This window comes from Aphelocoma coerulescens, chromosome 6, assembly GCF_041296385.1.
Source record: "Aphelocoma coerulescens isolate FSJ_1873_10779 chromosome 6, UR_Acoe_1.0, whole genome shotgun sequence".
NCBI classification, from domain to species: Eukaryota; Metazoa; Chordata; class Aves; order Passeriformes; family Corvidae; genus Aphelocoma; species Aphelocoma coerulescens.
In genome coordinates, this window is record NC_091020.1 from 22,045,152 (window position 1) to 22,067,199 (window position 22,048).

Genomic DNA, 22,048 nt, shown 5'->3' on the forward strand with positions numbered 1-22,048 from the left:
CCAGTTGTCCTAATGCACCTAATGTCTTCTGGGTCCCCCAGACATCAGTAGTTGTCAGCGTGGCATGTGACCAGTGGAATGACTCTTTTTCTTACCTTGTGCAAAAGGCTGTCTGGGCATGACCAGAGGATGTGGCCTCCAGGAGCGTTCTGTTGAAGTTAGAACTTTTGTGGGACTGCTTTGACCAGTGTCAAGCCAAAGTACTGGACATTTTGTTTGGTGTGAAACCTTCAGGTGGTACAGAAGCAACACAGGAACATCCAGGCCATCAAGTATTCGTATGGCTTATTGTGTCCTAGGCTCGGGTGGAACAGGGTAAAACCTCGCAGCAGCCTGGTGTGCCAGTTCCCCTTGGCTGTGCCAGACATACCTCAGCTGCAGCCAACAACCTGGCACAGGGGCTCAATTAATCAAGAGAGGTTATATAACAAGCACAGAATTCCAGGCAGAAAAATTCAAACGTATCTGCACACAAAACCCTCATTGTCCTGTCCTGTCACTTCTGCTCTGCACCAGCTGCTTCTGTGAACAGTTTTTCAGCTTTTCCTCAAACGTATCTGTCCTTGATCATTTAATCAGTATTTAAAGCTCTGTCTGTGATGTTATTGATCCCACTTCTGCCTCCAGCATGTGTTTCCAATGGAAAATCCAGCAGAGAGGAAAAGTACAGAATACCTTTTCATCATCTGCAAGAAGAAAAAGATGCATTTTTCTCCTTTCTGATTTTATAGTTTGTTGTATAATAGCAATAATCTCTTTTGCTTTCATATACTTGCAATAAATGGCTTTTGAGATCGATGAAATGTCTGATCTTCACTTTGGTTATTAATCATTCTCAGTAGCATTTTATTGCTTCATACATTACAAATAACAGAAATTATTCTTTAAACCTACCCAGATAGCTGAGGACTGCAAATTTCAAACCTAACTCTGAGAGACAGATTCACTGATGGCAATCCCTGTGTTGTCGTTTGTAACAGTAAGTAATAATAACAGCACTATGCCTTGCACCTGCAGGTTTCAACCCCCACTATACAATGCATTAAGGAAAAATGAACCTTGCTTCTCTGTTTGAAGGAGGGGAGAAGGTGAGTTTGTGGGTAAGAAATATCTGTGAAGATCTCTTGCCATTTTTTTTCTCATCTGAGAAAGCATTATTTGTGACCCGGCAGAGTTTGTAATACCTGCCCTTAGTGCCATGCTGCTAACAAAGCTCCTTGGGAGCCAACCCTCTGGCTGCAGCTATGGGAACATGCGCCAACTGCCCTGGGAGAGAAGCAGTGTTGCAGTTCCTGTTCATCATCAGCAAGAGTGGAGTGAAACAGATATTCACTCAACAAACTTGCTCCACATGTTTCCTAATTTGACCGGTTTTCAGTCCCTGTCTTTGCTCCCTATCCTTCTTCTGCTTAGAATCTAATCATGGCTTTTTTGAGTAATCATGAAATGAAAATGGACAGTGTAATCAAAGGAATGAAATTCCCTGTAGGTTCAACTTGGGAAAATATGTTCTAATCCTGAGAATAATAGTATTTTTCTTTCACAAAGAAGGAATTTCCATGAACTTGAGTATAGTGTGCTATTCTCTTCTGTTAGAGTCTTCTGCATTGACATATATGTGCCTCTTGGATACCTCTGCTTTGATCATCCATCATCCTTTATTCCAATAAAATTACAGAACCTATTTCTCAGTTCAGTGGAATTCCATATTTGTTTACTCAGGTGATGACATCACTCTTTGCCTCCACATGGGATTTACCAAATCCAGTAGGAAACCATAATTGTGACTCCAATGGCAATGCCCCCATTTAGGGAATCATGAGCAGTCAGTTCCTAAAGAGCGACCAGAGCATTCTCACAACATGGCACAAAACATCTTACTATTGCCATAGGCTGGGGGAGGTCAAGCTGTGCATGAATCCTGGCTGTCTGGGGATGGATGCTGTTGGGAGCTCAGAGAAAGGACCCAAGTCATCTTGTTTCACCCATGCACTGCATCAGGGTAATGATGGCCAACAGATGTGAATGCCAGGTCCACCAGCATCACTGACAGTAAGGACATACTGGGTGTGAGTACTGGTGTCAGTTTGATAGCACTGCAAACATATACCTCCCAGTTCTAAAGATTTGCAGTGAAATAATACAAAAATGGGATATTCACTCACCTACTTTTCTGCAACTTACAGAAAGTCAAAGAGAAACTGGGCTGGGATATCACAAGTCTTTTGTTTAGGCCTCAGCCAGCCTGAAAAAAAACCAGGGGAAAAGCGACTTTTATTGATTTGACAGCATTTTTATAACAGTCTCAGTGACTGGCTGGGGTCTTTGTTTGTTTGTTTGATAACTAAAGGATAGACTTCAATTTCTTCTGTCATGTCTACTCTAGGTATTCTACTTTCCAATGTTACATTGTCTTCAACATTGTGTCATGGTTTTAAAACTTTATCCAGGTTAGCTACCTCAATACCCGGAGTTTATTTTAATGTTTTCTGCGATTTAATAAGGATCAATCCTGCTGAGCCGAATTCTGCAGGCAAAATAGGCCCATACTATTAATGACAGCAATTTTATGTTATTGTAACACACAGTTGCAACAGGCGCTGTGTGAAAAGAACAGCTGAAAAAAGTCTACTTTAAAACTTCCCTGTTTTTCAACAAATCCTTTGTTGTATTGCATTTCCATTAGCCTTACATAAGATGTTCTGCCACCCTCTAAACTACCTATGTTTTAACAGTGCCTTTGTATCCTATAGATGACTTCCCTTTGAATATTAGGAATCATATTTTAATAAGGGAAGTAGAGATGATTTGCTCTTTAGTCTCTGTCTTGGCAGAAGAGGATAGGAAAGGGAGAACTGGTTTCTGTTCTTTATGCATCACTGGCCAAATTGTTTCCACATTTCCAGTCTAATCTAAATTTCACTTGTGTATCTCCAGACCATGACGGAAGAGATGTAAGACTGAAACTGAGAGAGCTCTTGTAGCTTGCTCTTGAAAGTTTCAAAAAGTAGTATTGAACTCCTCTCCCAGCCTCCCTTACTCTCCTACCCTAGTTTTCCCAAAGACATTTGTTAGGGATGTAGAAGGTGGTTGTTCATAAAGCTCAACAAGGTCTTGCCAGGCCTCCTCAGAACTGGGTGAAGTGCAGATCCTCCCTATACCCAATGAACACATATTAATCATATTAACGAAATAATATTTTACCTCCAGCTACTTGAGGAGGAATATGAGGTCTCTTGCTAAATATAAAAACTGATGACCCATCTCACATCAGAGATTCAGTTAGTTCAGTTATTCTGTCTCTGCCAGTGGTCAGTAGCATATGCTTAAGGAAGACTATATGAACACAGCATGTACAGAGTGATCCTTCCTCACTTTTAGAAATCAGCATTTTACTGTGATTACAAAAAAACCCTTGTTAACTAGTGAACAGAGAACAGGAGTCTTGGAAAGATGAGTTCTCGAAATGACTCTTCCCTTAAATTGCTTTGTGCCCTCAGGCAATTCACAAAGGTTGTGACTCATTTACCAAGTCAGTACGAAAATATTCGTCAGACTTTGCAAGTTGGTGGGGTCTCAGTGCCCTTCTGAAGCTGTGTGTCACTGCAGCATAGCTTGTGAGACAATAGCTAAAAATCTGCTACTGCGAATAAGGGGAAAATCTGCCTAAGAAATACTCTCACACCTTGAAAACCAAATAGACAAATGAGGTTGTAAACTTAGAATTTTGGTTGTAAATAGGGAAATTTGCACAATGTGGAAATCACAAAGACAAATTAGAGCTATGTGGTCATATTAAAGTAACTCTTTTTGTTTATATTTTAATAAAAATAACAGAAGAGCTAATGGGCAGAGAACAGTAGAATAAGCACCTTTCAAAAAAATGCTCAACAAAAATTAGCAGTCCTGTAACATAGACAAGGAAACAGTTTGGGATTCATTTGAAAGACAAAGGTTTTCCTCAGGACTTGTTACGTTCAAAATTCTTTACAGCATCTAAGGGGAGTATACTATAAATTCTTTCTTACAAAAATTACAAGATTTATGAATTTTTCTTTATTTGAAAATTAATTTCAGAAACCTCTAAGGTATACTGCAGTTAGGTTTTGGAAACATTATTTATCATTTTTCTATTTTGAAGAATTGAATATCTATTTTTCAATTATTTTGAATAATTTATCATTATTCTATTTTGAATATTTCTATTCTTTCTTAGCTCAATGGACTTCTATTTTGAAGATGCTATTGTGAATCCATCAGTATACCCTCTTGTTTCACAGTAGTTTCCCAACATATTTTTGAAAGAGTTTTACAAAATTAGAAAAGAGAAATACAGTTCTACAGAAAAAAACCCTGTACCTCATGCTATCTCTCTTAATTTCTAATTACTCTTCCATCTACATGGAAAATAATAAAAACAAAGAAAATTAATTTACTCAGTGAATTGCACATATAAGTGGAAATATATGCATGAGTTTCTGTACTATATTCCAACAAATTGCATATTATCCATCAATAATATTATCCAGTCATGTGGAATATTAAATAATAGGTTGGCTGCTTTCCATGAATTTAATCAAATTTTCCTTTTATACTTAAAAAAGTCATACAACTTCAGTGAGAAAAAGGTCAGTCAGAAAAGTCGAATCATTTTCCTCACTATGTCAGATAGAGCAGAGATTTTAGATATCTTACATAATGGAGCTCTGTCTTGCTTCATTTGATAGTCTCTCCTCTTCTGCTTTGTCTGCTACTTAATATGGTGATAAATTTTCCTCTAAAAACTTCCAAGCATCTTTCAGATTATGAAAAATGTATTTTGTTCATTATAAAACTGTAATTTATCTAGTGACAAATTGTCACACAACCCTTAATACATGTGTAGACTGGTATGTTTCTCTTGTTCTTTAGAGTGTCATGATCAAAGCTTAACCACTGCTTTCGCTTTTGCTCAGAAAATGGAGGAATTAATAGTAAAAATTTATTTTTTTATAAAGGTTCCTCTTCAACATCACCTGCCATGTAAAAGTATATGCAAGGATTTTTTGCAAAACATTGCTTGATCAGCAGCAAGGAAATTGCTTCCTATCAAAACCAGAGTGTTACTATATGGCAACAACCTCATCAGAAGGGTTTGCTTGGACAGAAAAGCTGACCAGAAAAGTTCTTTTCCAAAATATACTTTTTTACAAAAGCTATTTTCCACAGTAATAGTTTGCTTTTTGAGTGCAGTGTCAGAAGGAATGCATTCCAATCAATTTTGTTGCATCAACATCTCTGTGAAGAGCTGGACATGAAATTAGCTCTTTGCCTCAGTCTTTTAAGAGCAGCATGAAAGTCCCTAAATAAAATGGCTGGGATCACAAGTAACTGTGGCATGTGATCTGCCTCCCTCCACAGTAAATCATCAAGTCATCATATTGCATTGTCATAACAGATGCTTGCCAGAATATTCTTTCTTAGGTCAATGGACTTAAATGCCTTTAGTTATCTATTAGAAACTAGGGAATTCCACCTGCAAATACATTCTCTAAGTGTAATTTCACTATGATTTGCTTTGTACAAGGGAGATAGTAACAGTCAAGTTAAAGAGAATGTTCTTTTCAGGAAAGTGGTGCAGACCATGAGTAACCAAACTCAGAAAATAAATTCTGCTATGTCAGGCAAACTATTTATTACTGGGACTCTAAAAGCAAAAAACCAATGCAGTAGAAGAATGGTCTAATACAACATCAGCATAACTAGTAAAAATCTAGAAAGTTGTAACAAGAATGTGTTATATACTATAGCTGCATAAACTCAGTGCAGTTTCCAGCTGTTTCATGACAACATCTGTACTAATAGTGGACTGTCAATACCATTCTTTTTTTTAATTAACAAAACCAAAAACAAACACACAAGCAAAAAACCAACACACCCAATCGTAGATTCATTTCATTTTAAATAATATTCCAAAAGTAATTCTTGTTTTATTGTGCATGTGACTGCTCACCTGCACAGGTCTGTGTATTTGGGAATGAAACTGAATATTTCTTGGACTCAATGATCTCAAAGGTCTTTTCCAGCCTAGTCGATTCTGTGATTCAGTGATCATAGGACAGGAGAAATGCTCTTTGGTTGAATTATGTCATAAAGTGCTGCATTATATATTACATTTCTTCATACTATGGCAAATGGCCAACAGCATTGAAACACAGCTTTCATTAACATCTAACTAAATTAATTGCAATGGGTGCTATGCTGTGCTGCCATGAGTTATGTAACCACAATGTGGGCAGTGAAACTAAGTTGAGTTATTAATCAGAAAATCAGGGCTGTCAGCCTCCTTAGATACCCAGTGGGTTACTTAAAGTCAGAGTTGAGTTTCCTGATACTGTTCAGGTGTTTTGAAGTGACTTGAATACAGCAGTGTTTCCATCAAAGAACAGCATGTGCCGCATTTGAAGTTGCTCCTTCATCTTTATGGAGCAACAATGTCAGTAACTGTCACGGAACTCTATAACAGACCCTGCTGCCCCTCAAGGGTTTTCAATCTTTTTACTTTATAAGATAAATCATATTCCTAGTGATACATAAAATGTTACCTTTAGACCAGGTTTTGAGAACATTACAAGTGAAGAATTGCAGGACAATAGAACAGAATTTGCAAGGAAAACCTTTCACAATAAATCCCCGCCGAAAGAGAAGAATTTAACATTTCAGTCCTGGTAAAGTAGAAGTCCTGGATAGCATCCAGCAACCAAACCTGAGAGGAAAAGCTGCATCTTAATTCCTTCACTTAAAGGGAAGGAACTTTCCTACACCGGGCTCCCTCCCTCCCAGGGCAGCCCAGTGCCAGAGCATTATCTCCTGCAGTAAAGGACAACATTTCACACATCATCACCTCCCTGGCCAAGGGTGGTAAGACAGCCCCACTTCCATCAAGCCCTGGCTGATCCTCAAATGCAGAAGAAGGGCTGCGCTACAGAGTGGATGAAGTGCCGTGAATGCCAAGGATGACAAATTACCAAGACATAATGAAGTAATATCAGCCACCACAATAATAAAAGGATGGAATAGAATTCGTGTGTTAAAGGTGTGCGAATGTATTGTTTGACCTGAGCTTTTTGTGCACAAGCACACTGAAACTCCCATCCTGCTCTTCCTGCTGGCATTTACCTGCCCACCACAGCTGCAACCTGGGATAATAAACAAACTGCCACTCAATCCTTGTCAAATCTCTACGTTCAACCATCTGTATGTTCTGAACCCAGAATGCATGGCTGGGCTCTGAATTTCCTGGAACTTAATCAGGTGATTCTGAGTAAAAGTGAGACACAGACACATGGAAATGTAGGGGGAAAATGCATTTGTAAAGGTTGTTAAATGATTTATGTCACGCTAGTTGTTTTAATGCTTAACTTAGTGCATCTAGGGAACTATTTAATTAAGTTTTCTCTGAAAGAGCCCAGCTATTAGCATGTTATAACAGGATTGGGAAATGTAGCTATATTCTCAGTTGAGGCTTAAATATAAATATGTAGTATTGACCTGCCTGCCTCCAAGTAAGACACTAAGGAATGAATTTATAATTGTCCTTCCAAAAAAAAAAAAAAAAATCATCAGCGTAAAAGTTCTGGAGAACGGAAATTAAGATTTGTTGAACAAATATTCCTCATGACTCATTCTTGAACCAATCAGTCATTATATGGAACTTTCATATAATTTTGATTAGGAAACATAGATCAAATTAAACCTTTGTGCTGTCATGTTTATTTATTAAGAACAGTGAAAAAGTCATGTTTCCTGAAACAGGACAGTAGTTAAGTTCACCAAAATTTGGGATTGTCCTCTTCCAATTCTGAGATGCTTTCAGGCAGCACCAAAGATTCTCTGTCCTCAGTTTTCTTTAAAGTCTTACTATATGAACATTTTCTACTTTATCTTGGATTATTTTGTGCTTTATCTTTGCTTCCCTTCCTATTTATCTGTACCTGTTCTCAAAGATGTTGCTCAAACAAAACAACAGGCAGACCTCATGTTCATAGGCCAAACTTGCCATGAAATCCCATGTTTACTGTTTTATGTGGAAAGCACAAGCACACATTCAGGTGCAAGGAATGGTGCAAGTGCACCAAGATAAAATTATGTATCGTTGCATACACTTCACTCAAATTACATCACCATTGGATTATTTCCTTTTTATTAAACTCAAATCAGATTTATGAATAAGAGTTGGTAGATATTTTTGTGCTATTTTTGCAATGATAAATTTTAAAGAGACCACAGACCTTATGAAATCTTTGCAGTTCTGAGCTAGGCAGCACTTAGGCTTTGGTCAGCATGACAGCAAACTCTCCTCATTGCTTTAACATCCAGGTTGCCTTGCAGAAATCTTTACTACTCATGGGTAATATGACAATCTTCCCAGTTTGTCTGGAGAAGCTAAAGGAAGAGGCTTTTTCTATCCTGAAAGCTGAAAAAAAACACCCAAGAGGTTGAAAAGAACAAAATGATTCCATTAGTATATGTATATATCCCTTGTCATCCTTGACCTTGACTTCAGCCAATTTATACTACACATGGAGCAGTTGTCCATCTATATTTATGCGACAACCCCATTGCTGGGAGTAAAAAGATATAAATAATCTATTCATACATACACACAAAGTTATAAATACATCTGTTGGTAATTTATATGGACTAGGCTATACATGCTGTCCCCTAACCTCAGTTTTGAAGTCTGAATTTGATTTGTCCCTTGACAGAGAATGTGTGTGTCATGCTTGTGGCTATTTCAGCCTTTGGGAGTGATTCCAGTCAGGTAATCACTTGAGAAAGGTGTGATTTACCAGAGGACTGTTTCTGCATTAGTTCAAATGTCTATTAGCAAATACACAGAAAAATTGCACCTTTGGAGGGACAGTAACATAGAGGATTATAAAATGCTGTAATTCAAAGCACACAACCCCTTGAAGACATGACTTCCTTTTCTAAGTACCATTAGTAGAATCAGAGTCATAAAATGGCCTTATTTTAGAACCTGCTCCATCTGGCCCACCTTTGTTAATTAGTGAGAATGTTTCTTAATAAATAAAACCCCCAATTTCCATCAAGGAAGGGCTTGCTAAGATCTGAAAAATCACCATTTAACAAGTTGCATTATGGTTATGACATATCAGAGAGAAATGAGTTATAAAATACATCTGAGACGTCAAGTGCATCCCATCTCTGTAGGCCAGACATGGGATACATATTTCCAGAAGTATGAGTGGGATGTTGAAGGATCTCTCATTAACGGCATTTGTGTGAAAAATTTAAAGTGATCTTTCTGGGGAAAATAAAAAGATAAAAACCCAGCTTTGCATGAAAAACAATCTAATTGGAACATTTTATTCAGTCATTCTCACAGAAGTTGCAGGTAGAATTTATTGAATTACAATAACTCCTGCTTCCAAAGGGCTTGTGTCTCAGAAATACAGAAGGTTGCCTCCCTGCTCTCACAAAAGGCACAGTTGTGTGTTTCACTGCAAAATGCATTAAGGCACAAGAGAAGTATCTTTCCTTTAGTCTTGCAATGTGTTAAGCATACCCCAGGTATGTAACAAATAATAAATAAAATAACAGTGTAAGTGTGGCTGGGATTAGAATACTATTACCATACTCTGGAGTCTCTGTCATGCTCTTTCATCTCACTCTTGGCAGCCCACTTGCCAGTTCACATCACAGTTTGAGAAAGATCTCCCAGGGCATCAGCTACACATGAGAACAAGAAACCCAGGATCTATTTTTTATTAACTTGCTCATTGGTGAATCTCAACAAGACCTTTGAATACAGCTTGTGAGTACTGACCAGTGGAGAAATGGAGTGCAATTTCTAACATTCCTTTCCCATGAATTCTTAATCTGTCTTCTGAAGAAACTGGCAAAATACATATTCTAAAATTCTCCCTGCCCTTTATCTGCTTTAATCCTTTGCTTGTGTATGACTGTACTGCCTATGTTAGAAAAACCTGGAGAGGAGGTCTGTCTCTAACCACAATTATCTAGGATGTAGCAATTTGGCACATACAGGAAAATGAATGCAAACTGTATAATAAATCCTGGAACTCACCCTGGCATGGCACTGATGGAGTTAAACACAGTCCCAAGGCAGTGATTGCTCCACCTTTAGATTTTATCTGACAGTTCTCTTTCTTTCTCTGGATTGTCATGTAGCCCTTTTGCTCTGTCTGTTCACATTACACAGTAACTCCTCTGGTGTCTCTTTCAATTTTTTCCATGCAAATGCATTCCCTGTCATACATTAAAATTTGTGCACAGAAGACCTCCTTAGGCTCACAGTTGCTTTGGCACACTTGCCTTTACTAATAAATACTTAATATTAAAAAACACAGATTACTAGATGTCTGGCCAGAATATATCAGGAGCATCTACAAAAGTTGATTTTTACCATATATGTCTTAATAGACTTCTAGCATAAAATTCCCCTAAGGAGGACTGCTGGATTCTTCCATGGCTTAATTGGTTTCAGTGTTTTTATCAGCAAGTGGAGGAAACTCCTGTAACATAAACTGGTAGTGACGAAGGCTTTGCTAAGGAAATAGATTCAGATTTGTGACAAAAAACCATACCTGTCCTCAGTCAGGGCAGACAAAGAAGACATTACCTCTAGTACCACAGGTTATGTTGCTGCATCCATAAAGACTTGATGGATCTCTTAATCTCCAAGGAGAATTGGTGGGTAAGATTCAATATGAGGACATTTAAGTTTTGCGACTGAGAAGTTAACACATCCCTGAATAACTCTTTAGTGTTCCGCGTCTTTCCCCAGATGACTTTGGATGTGATTTGAGCTGACACCCACAGTTGTGTGTTTGAACAGCTCTATTCAGTGCTAGGTTACAGTTTACACATCAGCTTCCCAGACCTAAGAATCATGAAACTCTTTATTATGTTTGTCAGCCCATCCTGAGTTTTTACTTCATTATGAATTTTATTGAAAAAGAAATATTGAGCACTTTGTTTCCCCCTTTCAGATCTTTTAAACATACAGACAGACTTACTGAATAATATACATTGCTCCTAGAGGATTTGTATCTTTCTGTATCAGCAATAGCTCATAAAACAGAGAAGCTTATTTTAAGAATTTTGCACAACTAAGTTCTCACTTGTCATTATATGGTTTTGTCCTTTTTGATTTTAAAACATATAAAGGCAACATAATTGAAAACACATATAAAAAAATCTCCATGATCTATATACTTTCCACAGAAAATTTAAACATTTAAAATGAATGAATTCTGAAAGGAACAGCTTTGAGTGTTATTGACTGAAAAAGCAGATGGTGCAAGGATACATTAGTGTCACAGAGCATTACCTTCATCCTTAGGAGCAGAGATAGTGTCTCAATGATGCACTGGGCTTTTTTCAGTGCTTTCTAGGTGGTTCAAAACACAAAACATAAAATCCTCCATTTTTTATTGAAGTTGTGTACCAAAGAAATTAATGTATCTATGATTTACTCTTTGCATATAGATTGCTTCTCTAAGGGGAAAATACAGCTTAAAGCTGATAAGTCATTTAAATTTCACCTAAAACCTTAAAATAGGGTATGACTTAAATAATGCATGAACCTTAAGCTAGCCTTTGCAGAAGGGTAAATTCAGTTTCTTTAACCCTCACACACTAGAAATGTTTTCATTTATAAGGAGGGTGAAGGTTTGGCTCATGAAGATACCTACTTGTTTCTTTCAATTTACTGTCTGACTAGAGGCCTGAATATTTGTCCATTACATAGCCATGTGAAACATGCTTATAAAAATAATTGTTGAGCATTTTAAAGCCAATGTTTACAATTATCCACACATAACATGTGAATCTGTGCCAGCTCCAGACTGCATTCTGTGAACATTTGGTGCAATTAGAGAATTTGGTGCTTTTGAGATCTTATGACTCTCTACAGTTCTCTGAAGGGAGGTTGTAGCAAGAGCTCTTCTCGCATGTGACAAGTGGCAGGAGAAGAGGAAATGGCCTCAAGTTGCACCAGAGAAGGTTTAGATTAGATATAAGAAATATTTCTTCACTGAAAGGGTGGCCAGGCATTGGAGCAGGCTGCCCAGGGAAGATGTGGAATCACCATTGCTGGAAGTTCATAAAACGTGTGCATGTGACACTTGGGGATATGTTTTAGTGGTAACATGGTGATGCTGGGTTAACAGCTGGACTTGATGACCTTGGAGGTCTTTTCCAGGCTTAAGACTCTATCATTCTAAGGGTCACAGTATCTTACCCTAAGCTGTCTCATTCCCCAACCCAGAAAGCTGCAGCAGCCAGGATGGGGCCGGGAGGCAGCCCCCTTCTCTCCCATCAAGCCAAAATTTTTACAAGAAAAACAAACTAGGAAGAAACACATGAACAAACCAATAAAAGGGATCCTGTTCATCACAGAAATATATTTCATGAAAATAAAATTCTTTTTATGAAGCACATTATTCTCAGTTTACACAGCAGTCTCAGGACAAGGTATTTTGCTAGACAGACTGCAGGAATATTAAATGCCTTTTTCTGGCTTCGCTCTGAGGTTACCTTTGCCTCTTACACCATTTCCCATCTTCTCAAACACACAGGAATGGACAAGCCTTCGTCACTGTGTGACTGTGATGGAACCAGGAAGTGTTCCCACTCCAGCATGACATTTTAATCTTCATTAATTTTCACCTACTTTAAAAGAAACTCTTTGGGATAAGATTGAACACTCAAAGTCTGTGTAAGTGTTCCCCAGGGTTTGCTTTGCAGCCAGACATTGAACGTGTGTCTGGATGGCACGGCACAGAGAGCAGCTGTGTGCCAGCAGGATGGAGGAGCTAGGTGACCATGTGAGTCTGTCTGCTGCTTCCTGATCAAGGTTAAAATAATTTATACTAAACTGCCATCTGAGACTGGGCCTTGATCCAAGCATGCACACCAGTCTACAGTATCCTTTTGCTTAAGGAGATGCTGAAAGCGCAGGGCCTTGCCCTCAGCATAGAGAAATAGTCCATGTGCCTAAATTCTTGTGCATTGCAGAAGAGAAGGTGGCATGAAGATATGCCCGTGGCAGCACAATTGCCTTTGGAACTGGATGTACCTGCTCCAGGAACCCACTAATCACACCTCAGAAAGACAAACAGCACAGCTATTCCTTAAACATAAACAGGGGAGATTCTGGAGATCTCTCCAGACTGTCCAGCCTTTCTCTGCCTTGCACGATTTACCTTGTGATCATTTTGAACCATTCACACAGGAACTTCCATGAGACCATGGAGAAAAATCACTTGTTCCTGTATATCTGTCATCCTGTCTTTTGTATCACAACTGAGGGAACATACAGGAGCAATAGGGAACTTTAATGTGGGATGCTACTAAAATAAAAGAAAGAATTTGTTTGCTTTAGTTCCAGAAGTGTTTTGTATTACTAATCTATTGTAAAAAAAAAAAAAAAAAAAGAAAGAAAAATTAGCATTATTTTTAAATGACAATCCAACTTGAGTAAAACTAAGAAACAGTAAACTGAAATTAGTCACAAGAGAGCTCATTTTGTTCAAAATGGCCAATGGAGTCATGTACTTTGACAAAAAAATAACTATGAAAGTTTACAGACTTCAAATATGCTGTTGTTTATATATTACTATGCATTTACAAGAAGATGGCAAAAGATAGTTTGCCTTTAAATTATTAAGTTGATAACACAGGAAAAGGTTATCAAATGAGAAAGTGTCCCTACAATACCTTAATTAGTGAATGCAAGATGATTCACTCTTGGCATGCAGGGTCCATGTGACAAAATGTGACTATAGCAATGCATATGAATAAAGGCATTACAGGCACCCACAGTGAGCACATTTGGATTCTCATCTCACTATTGTTCTGATGAACAGAACCAAAACAATCCCCTTCCAAGTGGCAAACATGCCTGCTTTGAATAATCCATTCAGCCCTAGTCAAACTTGCAGATGAGCTTTTGGAGTCTGTGAAGACAGGCTGGAAAAAAGAGCTTCTTGCTTACTTATTTATTTAATGTTGAAATGAGAAGAAATAAGCTAAAATGAGGTCACAGAAACCCATTTTTGATGGGTACAGTTATGACTCAAACTGTGATTTGCCAGTAAAAGAGGGAAGAGTCAGTGAAATGCCTTTTGAATAAACTGTTGGAGTATCTGATAAGCAGGGGTGGGACCAGGTAGGCACTATCTCGTTAAAGGTGGGATTTGTCTCATCTGCTTCAGCCATCTGGAAGTCAGCCTTAGCTACGAGCCATTTGCTAGGTTGTGTTTAAAGACAGTGGAGAGAACAAAGCTTTCAAAGAAGGCGGCAAGTCCTGCCTATCTCAGGAATAGACAAATTTTTGATTCAAAGTCTTTTGCGTGTAAGGTCAGTTGTTATCTCTCTGTAAGTGATAAGCTTGATTTAGATACCTAACATTTAAATAGCTGTAATTAGTAAAGATTAGTACTTTAAATGCTCCGACTGCTTAATGAAATACAGCCTGTTTCTCTTCTAAAAGCCAGGTTTGTCAGTGAAAGTACGTGGTACAGATTTCAGCTGATGGTAAACAGGTCAACATCCGACACTGCCTGTCCATTGTGACACCCAGTTTAGGCACAAGCAGATGTTGAGGTCTAAAATATTAGTAAATAGTGGCATCCTGACTACCTTCAGTATTGGTCAGTTCTGGAGATAAAATGGGACTTCCTTGTGACACAGCCTTATGTATCAAAAGAAAAAAAAAAATAAGCATGTCATATTGAATATTTATAAACCTAATGTTTCAGGCTCATTTTTTTTTCTTGTGACAGCTTAGACAAGTGGAAATAGGCTGGTTACTTGAGCAGAAATTAAATGAAACACAGTGAGAAGTGGCAGGTTTCCTCTTCTGTGTAGGTTAATGAGACCCTGTAGGACAGCAAGAAGGTGGTTGTAGCTGTTCTGATTAGCTTGACCTAAAAGCCACTTCATGATTCACACACAGAAAATGTAATTTAAGGTGATCAAATTGATGTTCAAATACAGACTAGTTAACAATAGAAATTTTGAAATACCCTCTTCACAGCATCTTCTTCTCCTTCCAACCCCATGCCAGCTTTTATTGAATATAATGTTCTGGGCTGTGAACAACTCCCACAGGAAATCGTGTATGTTTTAACACACAGGAGAATTTTTCAGCACTCTTGCAAGTCACATCTTCAAATAGACTGGTTATAAATTCAGGACGACCACGCCTCACCCTTTCTTATCCCTCCTTGCTGACCTCCACAGCAGTCTCTTTGAGGGACCCCTGTGCTTAGCTTGCTGGTGCAATCTGTCTGGGAAGGAGCTTGCTGGAAGCCTTCACTGCACGGGAGTACACTGCTGAGTGCCTGCTTTGGGGAAGCTGGCCTGGAAACCTGCTGGGAATTCTCTTGTTATAGATGAACACTGTCCATGCCAGGTTTTTCTCCTACTGCTAGCTATTTTCATTGGTGGTGCAACTTCATTGCTGATAGGGAACTACTGGCATTTTAGTCAGGGTCATTTCATTCTAATCTAACTGCTGGTGAAAAGAGAAAAAAAGGATGTATTTGATCCATCCTTCTAGCAAGGCAGAATTTTTCCTGTTAAATACTACAGAGCCAGAGAGGTAAGACTCTTCAGATGATTAGAGGGAAGATTTGAAACTCGATTCTACAAACAGTAGTTTGAAATGAAACACAAGCTGCAGGTTCTGTTATAATGAGAGCAACAAGTTGGAAAAGTGAAAGAAAGTTGAGACATATATATGTAATGTAAATCTGCACATTAAGTGCTCTTTGTAAAGAATTCTCTTTGTGTATGTTAAAAACATACTTGCACAAGGGATATCAAAAAAGCATAGGAGCCAGTTTTGTTTTTTTTTTCCTCCCCCATTAGTACATAGCCTGAAGTCGTTTCTAGGCCAGAAAAAATGCATCTCCTTAATGTGGTCATTGTCCTATAGCAAATTAGTAGAGATCATCAAATCATTCATTCTACTGAAGGCCATTTCCAATCTATCTCATTAGCGCAATGTTCAATCCAGTTAAAGCTGAGTCAAACTAAAGTGAGCAACTAATGGACTGAAACACTGCATTTTTTTTGTATAAAAGTTCCTGAACTGAAAATACAATATCTCAGATACAAGATCAAATTATAGATTGCAGAATTTTCTTGAGAAGAACTTTATAATGTATCTATGCCTGATTTCTTCTGGGAGAAAAAAAATATTATAAAGGGATTATATTGACAAAATGCAACAAATACCAAACTAAATTCCAAGTTAAGTCTTGAAAAAAAAGAATATTTTCTTGTATGCCTGAATATTATAAAAATAGAGATTAAAGAGAGCCCCACCAAATACCACCCAGGCCATATTTAAATTTGAGAGCAACAATAAACAGCCTGTGATTTGTGCAGATTTTAAAACAATACAGGTTCTGGCACACATTCCATTTTGCACCTACATAGCCAAGCTTTCCAGCATATGACTGGTGGGATTTGTATGTGTTGATGTGTAAGGTTCACTTGTGTAAGGTATGTTCTAATACTCTCATGTGTAAAACAGACAGAGAGTCTCACATTTCACTCTGGATATCATTCCTACAGTGCTCTTCTGAAATTCTGGCTACTAATACCACCTCTATTGGTGTCACAGACAAGTGATTGGAGCCTGCAGGGGTCCCAGGCCATGTTCAGTGCACATCTACACGCTCAGTTACAGGCAGCCATTAGGTGGCTTTGCCAAGCCAGTGGGAAGCAAATGAAATCTCCCCAGACAAGCTGTCAATTTGCTTTGCCTGGGGTAATAGACTGTGCAGTTCACTCTGTGGGCATACCCGGGGTGGACATATGCATGACCATGCAATTTCTCATTTCAGAACTGTTGCTTAACTTAAATAGCTTTCTCAAGGCAAAGAAAAAAAAAAAAAAAGCACCTGTGCTGTTCTCTTTAAAATTGTCTTGAAGATTGGCTGGAACTGACCCTATAAATGCAATTTAATTAGTGTATAGGAGCATGTGGGTTTTTTGAACCAGTAACTGCAATATGAAAGAAATACAACCTACTGGACAGTCCTGGTGGCCAGCATAAAAAAAACATGTTAAGAAACTGCAAAACCAGCATCACAACAATGATGGTAGAACTGTGAGAAACACCAAACTTAGCAAAGCAAATTTTCTTAGCCTATCCAAAAGGTTGGTTTGTAGTATGTTTACCTCTAAAGAGGAGTACACGTGCTCACCAAGAACAGTCTTGGTAGGGATCAAAAATACTCATTGGAAATGGAAGACAAGGTTTACATTGTACAGCACAGGTTTTAACTTTAACTTCCGAAATGAGTAATACTGAAAAGTGGCAGTTTTCTTTCTGGAGAATATTGGTCAATCAGAAATGATCACTGGGCTCTGACATATCAGTCAGTGTAGGTGATCACTTCTGGCCTCAAACCCCATGGAAATGAATTATAAGTGGTCTCAGGAATGCATAATGGAGCAATACCAGTATTTCACTCATTGCTAAGAGTGGTCGGAGTTTTGAAATGCCACAAACAGCAAAGAGGAGAAATGACTACACTATCTCTTTGGCAAATTTGTGCAGGTTAATTCTAACTTTAGTTTGTATTAATTTTATTATATAAAGTAGATTTATTTTGACCTTTATTATAGCAAGCTTTTCCTGGTTTATCAAAACAATTTTACTCATGGCTAAAATAAGAAAAGTTGCACTCATTTTGTCCATGAAACACAATTAGAGCTTCACATAATAATAGGCAGCCAGAGACCTGGAATTTGAGAGACATTTAGCACAGTGTTTCTCATCAGAATTGTTTCTAATGTACAACTGTAAAATTTTTATATAGCCATGATATGTCAAATATGGGGCCTTCTTAAGATCTTTGAAAATATGAAGCCATCAGTGTACCTGGAGCTTAATTATGCGATAGCTTCTTAGTGCAAGAGAACCTTCATCCTCCCAAGAGCTAATTTTATTGTCATAGTTTTCAACCTATAGCTGGAAGAAAATGTTTTTGTTCTTGAAAGACTGACAGTGAAGGTTTGCTTCTCAATATAAGGTGATTTTTCTCCTACATTTATAAAAACAGAAATGGAATGTTTTCCAGATTTCATTTGCCCACAGTATTTGCTAGGAAAATGTCTATTTTGTTCAAAATTTTCAATTGTGAAAAAGAAATCCTGTGAGCAAAGGAATCCTTTGGGAAGCTCTAGCTATAATAGCAATGTCTGTAACTCATGTTCTTTTGTGCGTGTATTTGTGGTGGCTTAGTTTTTTATTTTGAAGGAGAAATATCTTTTCTTTGTGACCAAGTTCAGCTTACATTATTGACATTTCAGGGGGAATGGCTTACAGTTCAGAGGCATTAGAGTTATGATCATCACAAGCTTTTATTTTGGTAAAATAAACACATTTCTCTGCTCATCCTCTTGCCTGCCAGCACTGATGAAGAAGGGGATGCTGACAACTGTCAGCACTATTAATGTGCATTGGGGAAAGAGAAGGGGAAAGGATAGAGCAAGGAGCTTTTACTATTACTGTTGGAAAATTTCTTAATCCAGTAACAAAATCCAACAGGTGAGAGCCCCAAATTTCACAGTTACAGTAATTAATTCTATCATTCAAATCAAATTTTTGCAGTCTGCCTTCATGCTGGCATCCATCAAGATTAGGTGTAAAAAAACCCACACAGACTGATAGCATTTAAGGATGAAATTTTCCCTGTGTAGAATGGAGTCTCTTGCAGTCCAGTGAAGTTCATGAAATTCAAGTAACTTTTGAATGACTCAGCCTGCTGGTTTCTAGATCTGTCCCTGTCAGGAATCTCAAAAAAGCCAGTGTGCTGGAGCCTCATGTTCAAATTTCATGCTTCCTCCGTATAGCCATCAATGTGACCTTTCAGTACTTCACAACAGACTAACTGGCTTTACACTCCTGGGCAGCTATATCCCTCTATACACACAAGAAAAAGGCAAACTTTGCACCAGTTATTATAAAGTGTAGAAAGGAGGACCCCAGAAACTACATGTCAGCCTTCCCTCTGTGCCTGGGAAGATTGTGGTACAGATTCTTTTAGAAGCTCTGCTAAGGCACATGGAGGACAGGGAGGTGATTTGGGACAGCCAGCACAGCTTCACCAAGGACAAGTCCTGCCTGGATAAACCAAGGGCCTTCCATGATGGAGAGATAATATCAGTGGGCAAGGGAATGGCTACAGATGACATTTATCTGTATTTCTGTAAAGCCTTTGACACAGTCCCCACAACATCCTTCTCTCTAAATTGGAGAGAGATGGATTTGATAATTGGACTGTTCAGTGGATGAGGAATTGCTTGGACAGTCACATCCGGTGCATTGTGGTCAATGGCTCAGAGATCTGATGAATATAAGTGACAAGTGGTGGCCCCATGTTGGGACAAGAATTGTTTAAAGTCTTCATCAGTGATAAAGACAGTGGGATTTTGCACACCCTCAGTAAATTTGCAGATGACACCAAGCTGGGTGGTGGTTTGACACACCTGAAGGATGGGATGCCATCCAGAGGGACCTGGGCCTTGAGGTTCAACAAAGCCAAGTGCATGGTGCTGCACTTGGGCCAGGACAATCCCAGACATGAGTACCCACTGGGAGAAGAAATCATTAAGAGCATCCCCACAGAGAAGGACTTGGGGGTGCTGGTGGGTGAGAGGCTGGACATGACCTGGCCTTGTGCACTCGCAGCCCAGAAAGCCAAATGTGTCCTGGGCCGCATCACAAGTGGTGTGGGCAGCAGGGGGAGGGAGTGGATTCAGTTCCTCTGCTCTACTCTTATGAGACTCCACCTGGAATGCTGCATCCAGCTCTGGGGTTTTTGGCGCAAGAAAGACAGGGACCTGTTGGAGCAAGTCCAGAGGCGGGCCAGATAAATGATCAGAGGGCTGGGACACCTCTGCTATGAGAAAAGGCTGGGAGAGCTGGGTTTGTTCAGCCTGGAGAACAGAAAGCTCCAGGGAGATCTTATTGCAGCATTTCAGCGCTTTAAGGGGGCGTACAAGGAGGGTCTGTTGCAATAAGACCAGGGCTAATGGTTTTAAATTAAAAGAAGGTAGATTCAGGCTACTTGTAAGGAAGAAATTGTTTTACAATGAGGGTGGTAAAGCATTGGAACAGGTTTCCCCAGGAAGATGGTGCCCCATCCTGGAAACATTCAAGGTCAGGTTGGATGGGGCTCTGAGCAACCTGATCTTGACATTGTCCCTGCTCCCTGCAGGGGATTGGACTAGATGGCCTTTAAAGGTCCTTTTCAGCCCAAACCATTCTATGACTCTCAGATGCCTACTTTTGTCTTTGTTGAGTTTTGCAGCAATGTTCTCTTTAATATTAACAACTTTTTTTCGCCCCCACTGTATTGCCAGGAAAAAAGGGATGAAAGCAAAAATGACATTTCCACGCCTGCAAGACAGACAGCACAGCTGACAAGACGCTGGGTTGGTGACAGACTGAAGAAATCTTGTCTGGATAAAGCAAGGCACAAAACAAGCCAAGATTCACCCTTCAGTATCACAAAACACATATAAATGATATTTTTCCATACTCTACTCATCACATTTCTTACCTTAGTGCTTTGCTCTCTATAGCAGTTAATGCTCATCTTGGTAAATTCTGACCTCTGTCATGTAAAAGGACCATGAGCTTTTGTAATCCTGGAACAGGTCAGGTATCTGAGGGCAGAAAATAAAGGTCAATTGTCTCTTCGCATCATTCCTGTAAACCACAGCAGTATTACAGTGGTCTAGGTAGTTTAACCCAACCATAAGAGAAATTCTGCCAGAAGTACTTCTGCTGTTCTGAATTTAGCTTCAGGAAACAAATAAATACAAACAAATCTGCATGTCAGGGGCAACACACAAAAATGAATCTCTCTCATAACAACAACCAGTTAAAATACACATAAGAAAGGAAGAGGAATCAAGAGAAAAAGAAGTTAATTTTTTTGTGTAACTTCAATTTTGCATTATCAAAATACAATTGAGCTCATCATTACTAAAGAACCTTTAATATACATAATTTTCCTCTCTCCTGTAGTTTCCATGAAACAGATGCATCTGCATATTAAGTTATATTTTACGATTCATCTGGGGCAACTTAGCTCAGACATATCTTTTTGTTTGCTGCAAGAACTACCTAGATTGATTTTTTTTTTTGGCAAATTAATTCTTAGTGAATGACAGAGTAAGGACTTTAGTTCCCAAAGTCACAAAATTACCTTTTCTACTGCGTGGCAAGCCAAAGCAATGCATAGCTAGGTTTTTGTAAGCTTTCAGGGTACAAAATTAAGGACACATGTCCCGACTGCACCTAATGCTTTAACAGAAAGCAGTGCCATAGTATAGAGCAAAATAGGTTCAGCTGTGGGATGGCAGCTTTAATTGACAGTCTGCAGGTGGCTCTCTATGGGTTATTGCTTCTCTCTAGTTACCAACTCACTGATTTTTTTAGCCTTCCTAATGTGCCTCAATGCTTCACTTGTGCAAGGTGTTGCTGAGAGGGGCCTGACAGCTATAGGTGATGCATTTAGCTCTGAGTTTCAGCAGTAAGGTGATGGCTTCAATAAAAGTATCGAGGAGCTTCTGGGGTGATGAGCCAGAGCATGCTGTAAGGTCATCAGTCATGATCACTTCCTGGGAACACCTGGCACTAATAGTGTGAGATTGTTTTTAGTGAAGACAGAGTGTATGACATTGCACTATATAACAAGGGACTTATATTTAGATAAAACAAAGCCACCTGAGAAGGACCAGGCTGGTTAATTTGGTGCTCAAGTTGTTTTCCCCATCTCTAGCATTAGCTTAAGAATTTTGAATAGCAGAGATACTCCAGTTCATTTTACATCTACAACATAATCAGTTTTACAAGTAGGTCTTCAAGACTTCATGATGCAGGTCATTAGGGTTTACTGTGATCTAAAAAGGCAATAGCTCTGGAGACTTTGTCACATACTGTACTAGAAGTTATTTTTTGTATGGTATTATTTATGTTACAAGT

At 38.8% G+C, this 22,048-nt stretch overlaps 1 protein-coding gene across 3 annotated transcripts in view; it reads right to left on the bottom strand.

Moving 5' to 3' along the window:
- KNDC1 (kinase non-catalytic C-lobe domain containing 1) overlaps positions 1–22,048 on the bottom strand; it is a 96,215-nt gene that overhangs the window by 68,530 nt on the left and 5,637 nt on the right. For 2 of the 3 annotated variants that reach the window (XM_069019772.1, XM_069019770.1), the window contains exons 1-2: positions 21,270–21,385; positions 20,619–20,724 (exon numbers count right to left, since the gene is read on the bottom strand). In XM_069019772.1, the coding sequence (XP_068875873.1) occupies positions 20,619–20,654 (36 nt within the window). In that variant the 5' untranslated portion in view covers positions 20,655–20,724; positions 21,270–21,385. Of the gene's footprint in view, positions 1–20,618; positions 20,725–21,269; positions 21,386–22,048 lie in introns of those variants that run through there. The other variant, XM_069019771.1, reaches the window with a different exon arrangement.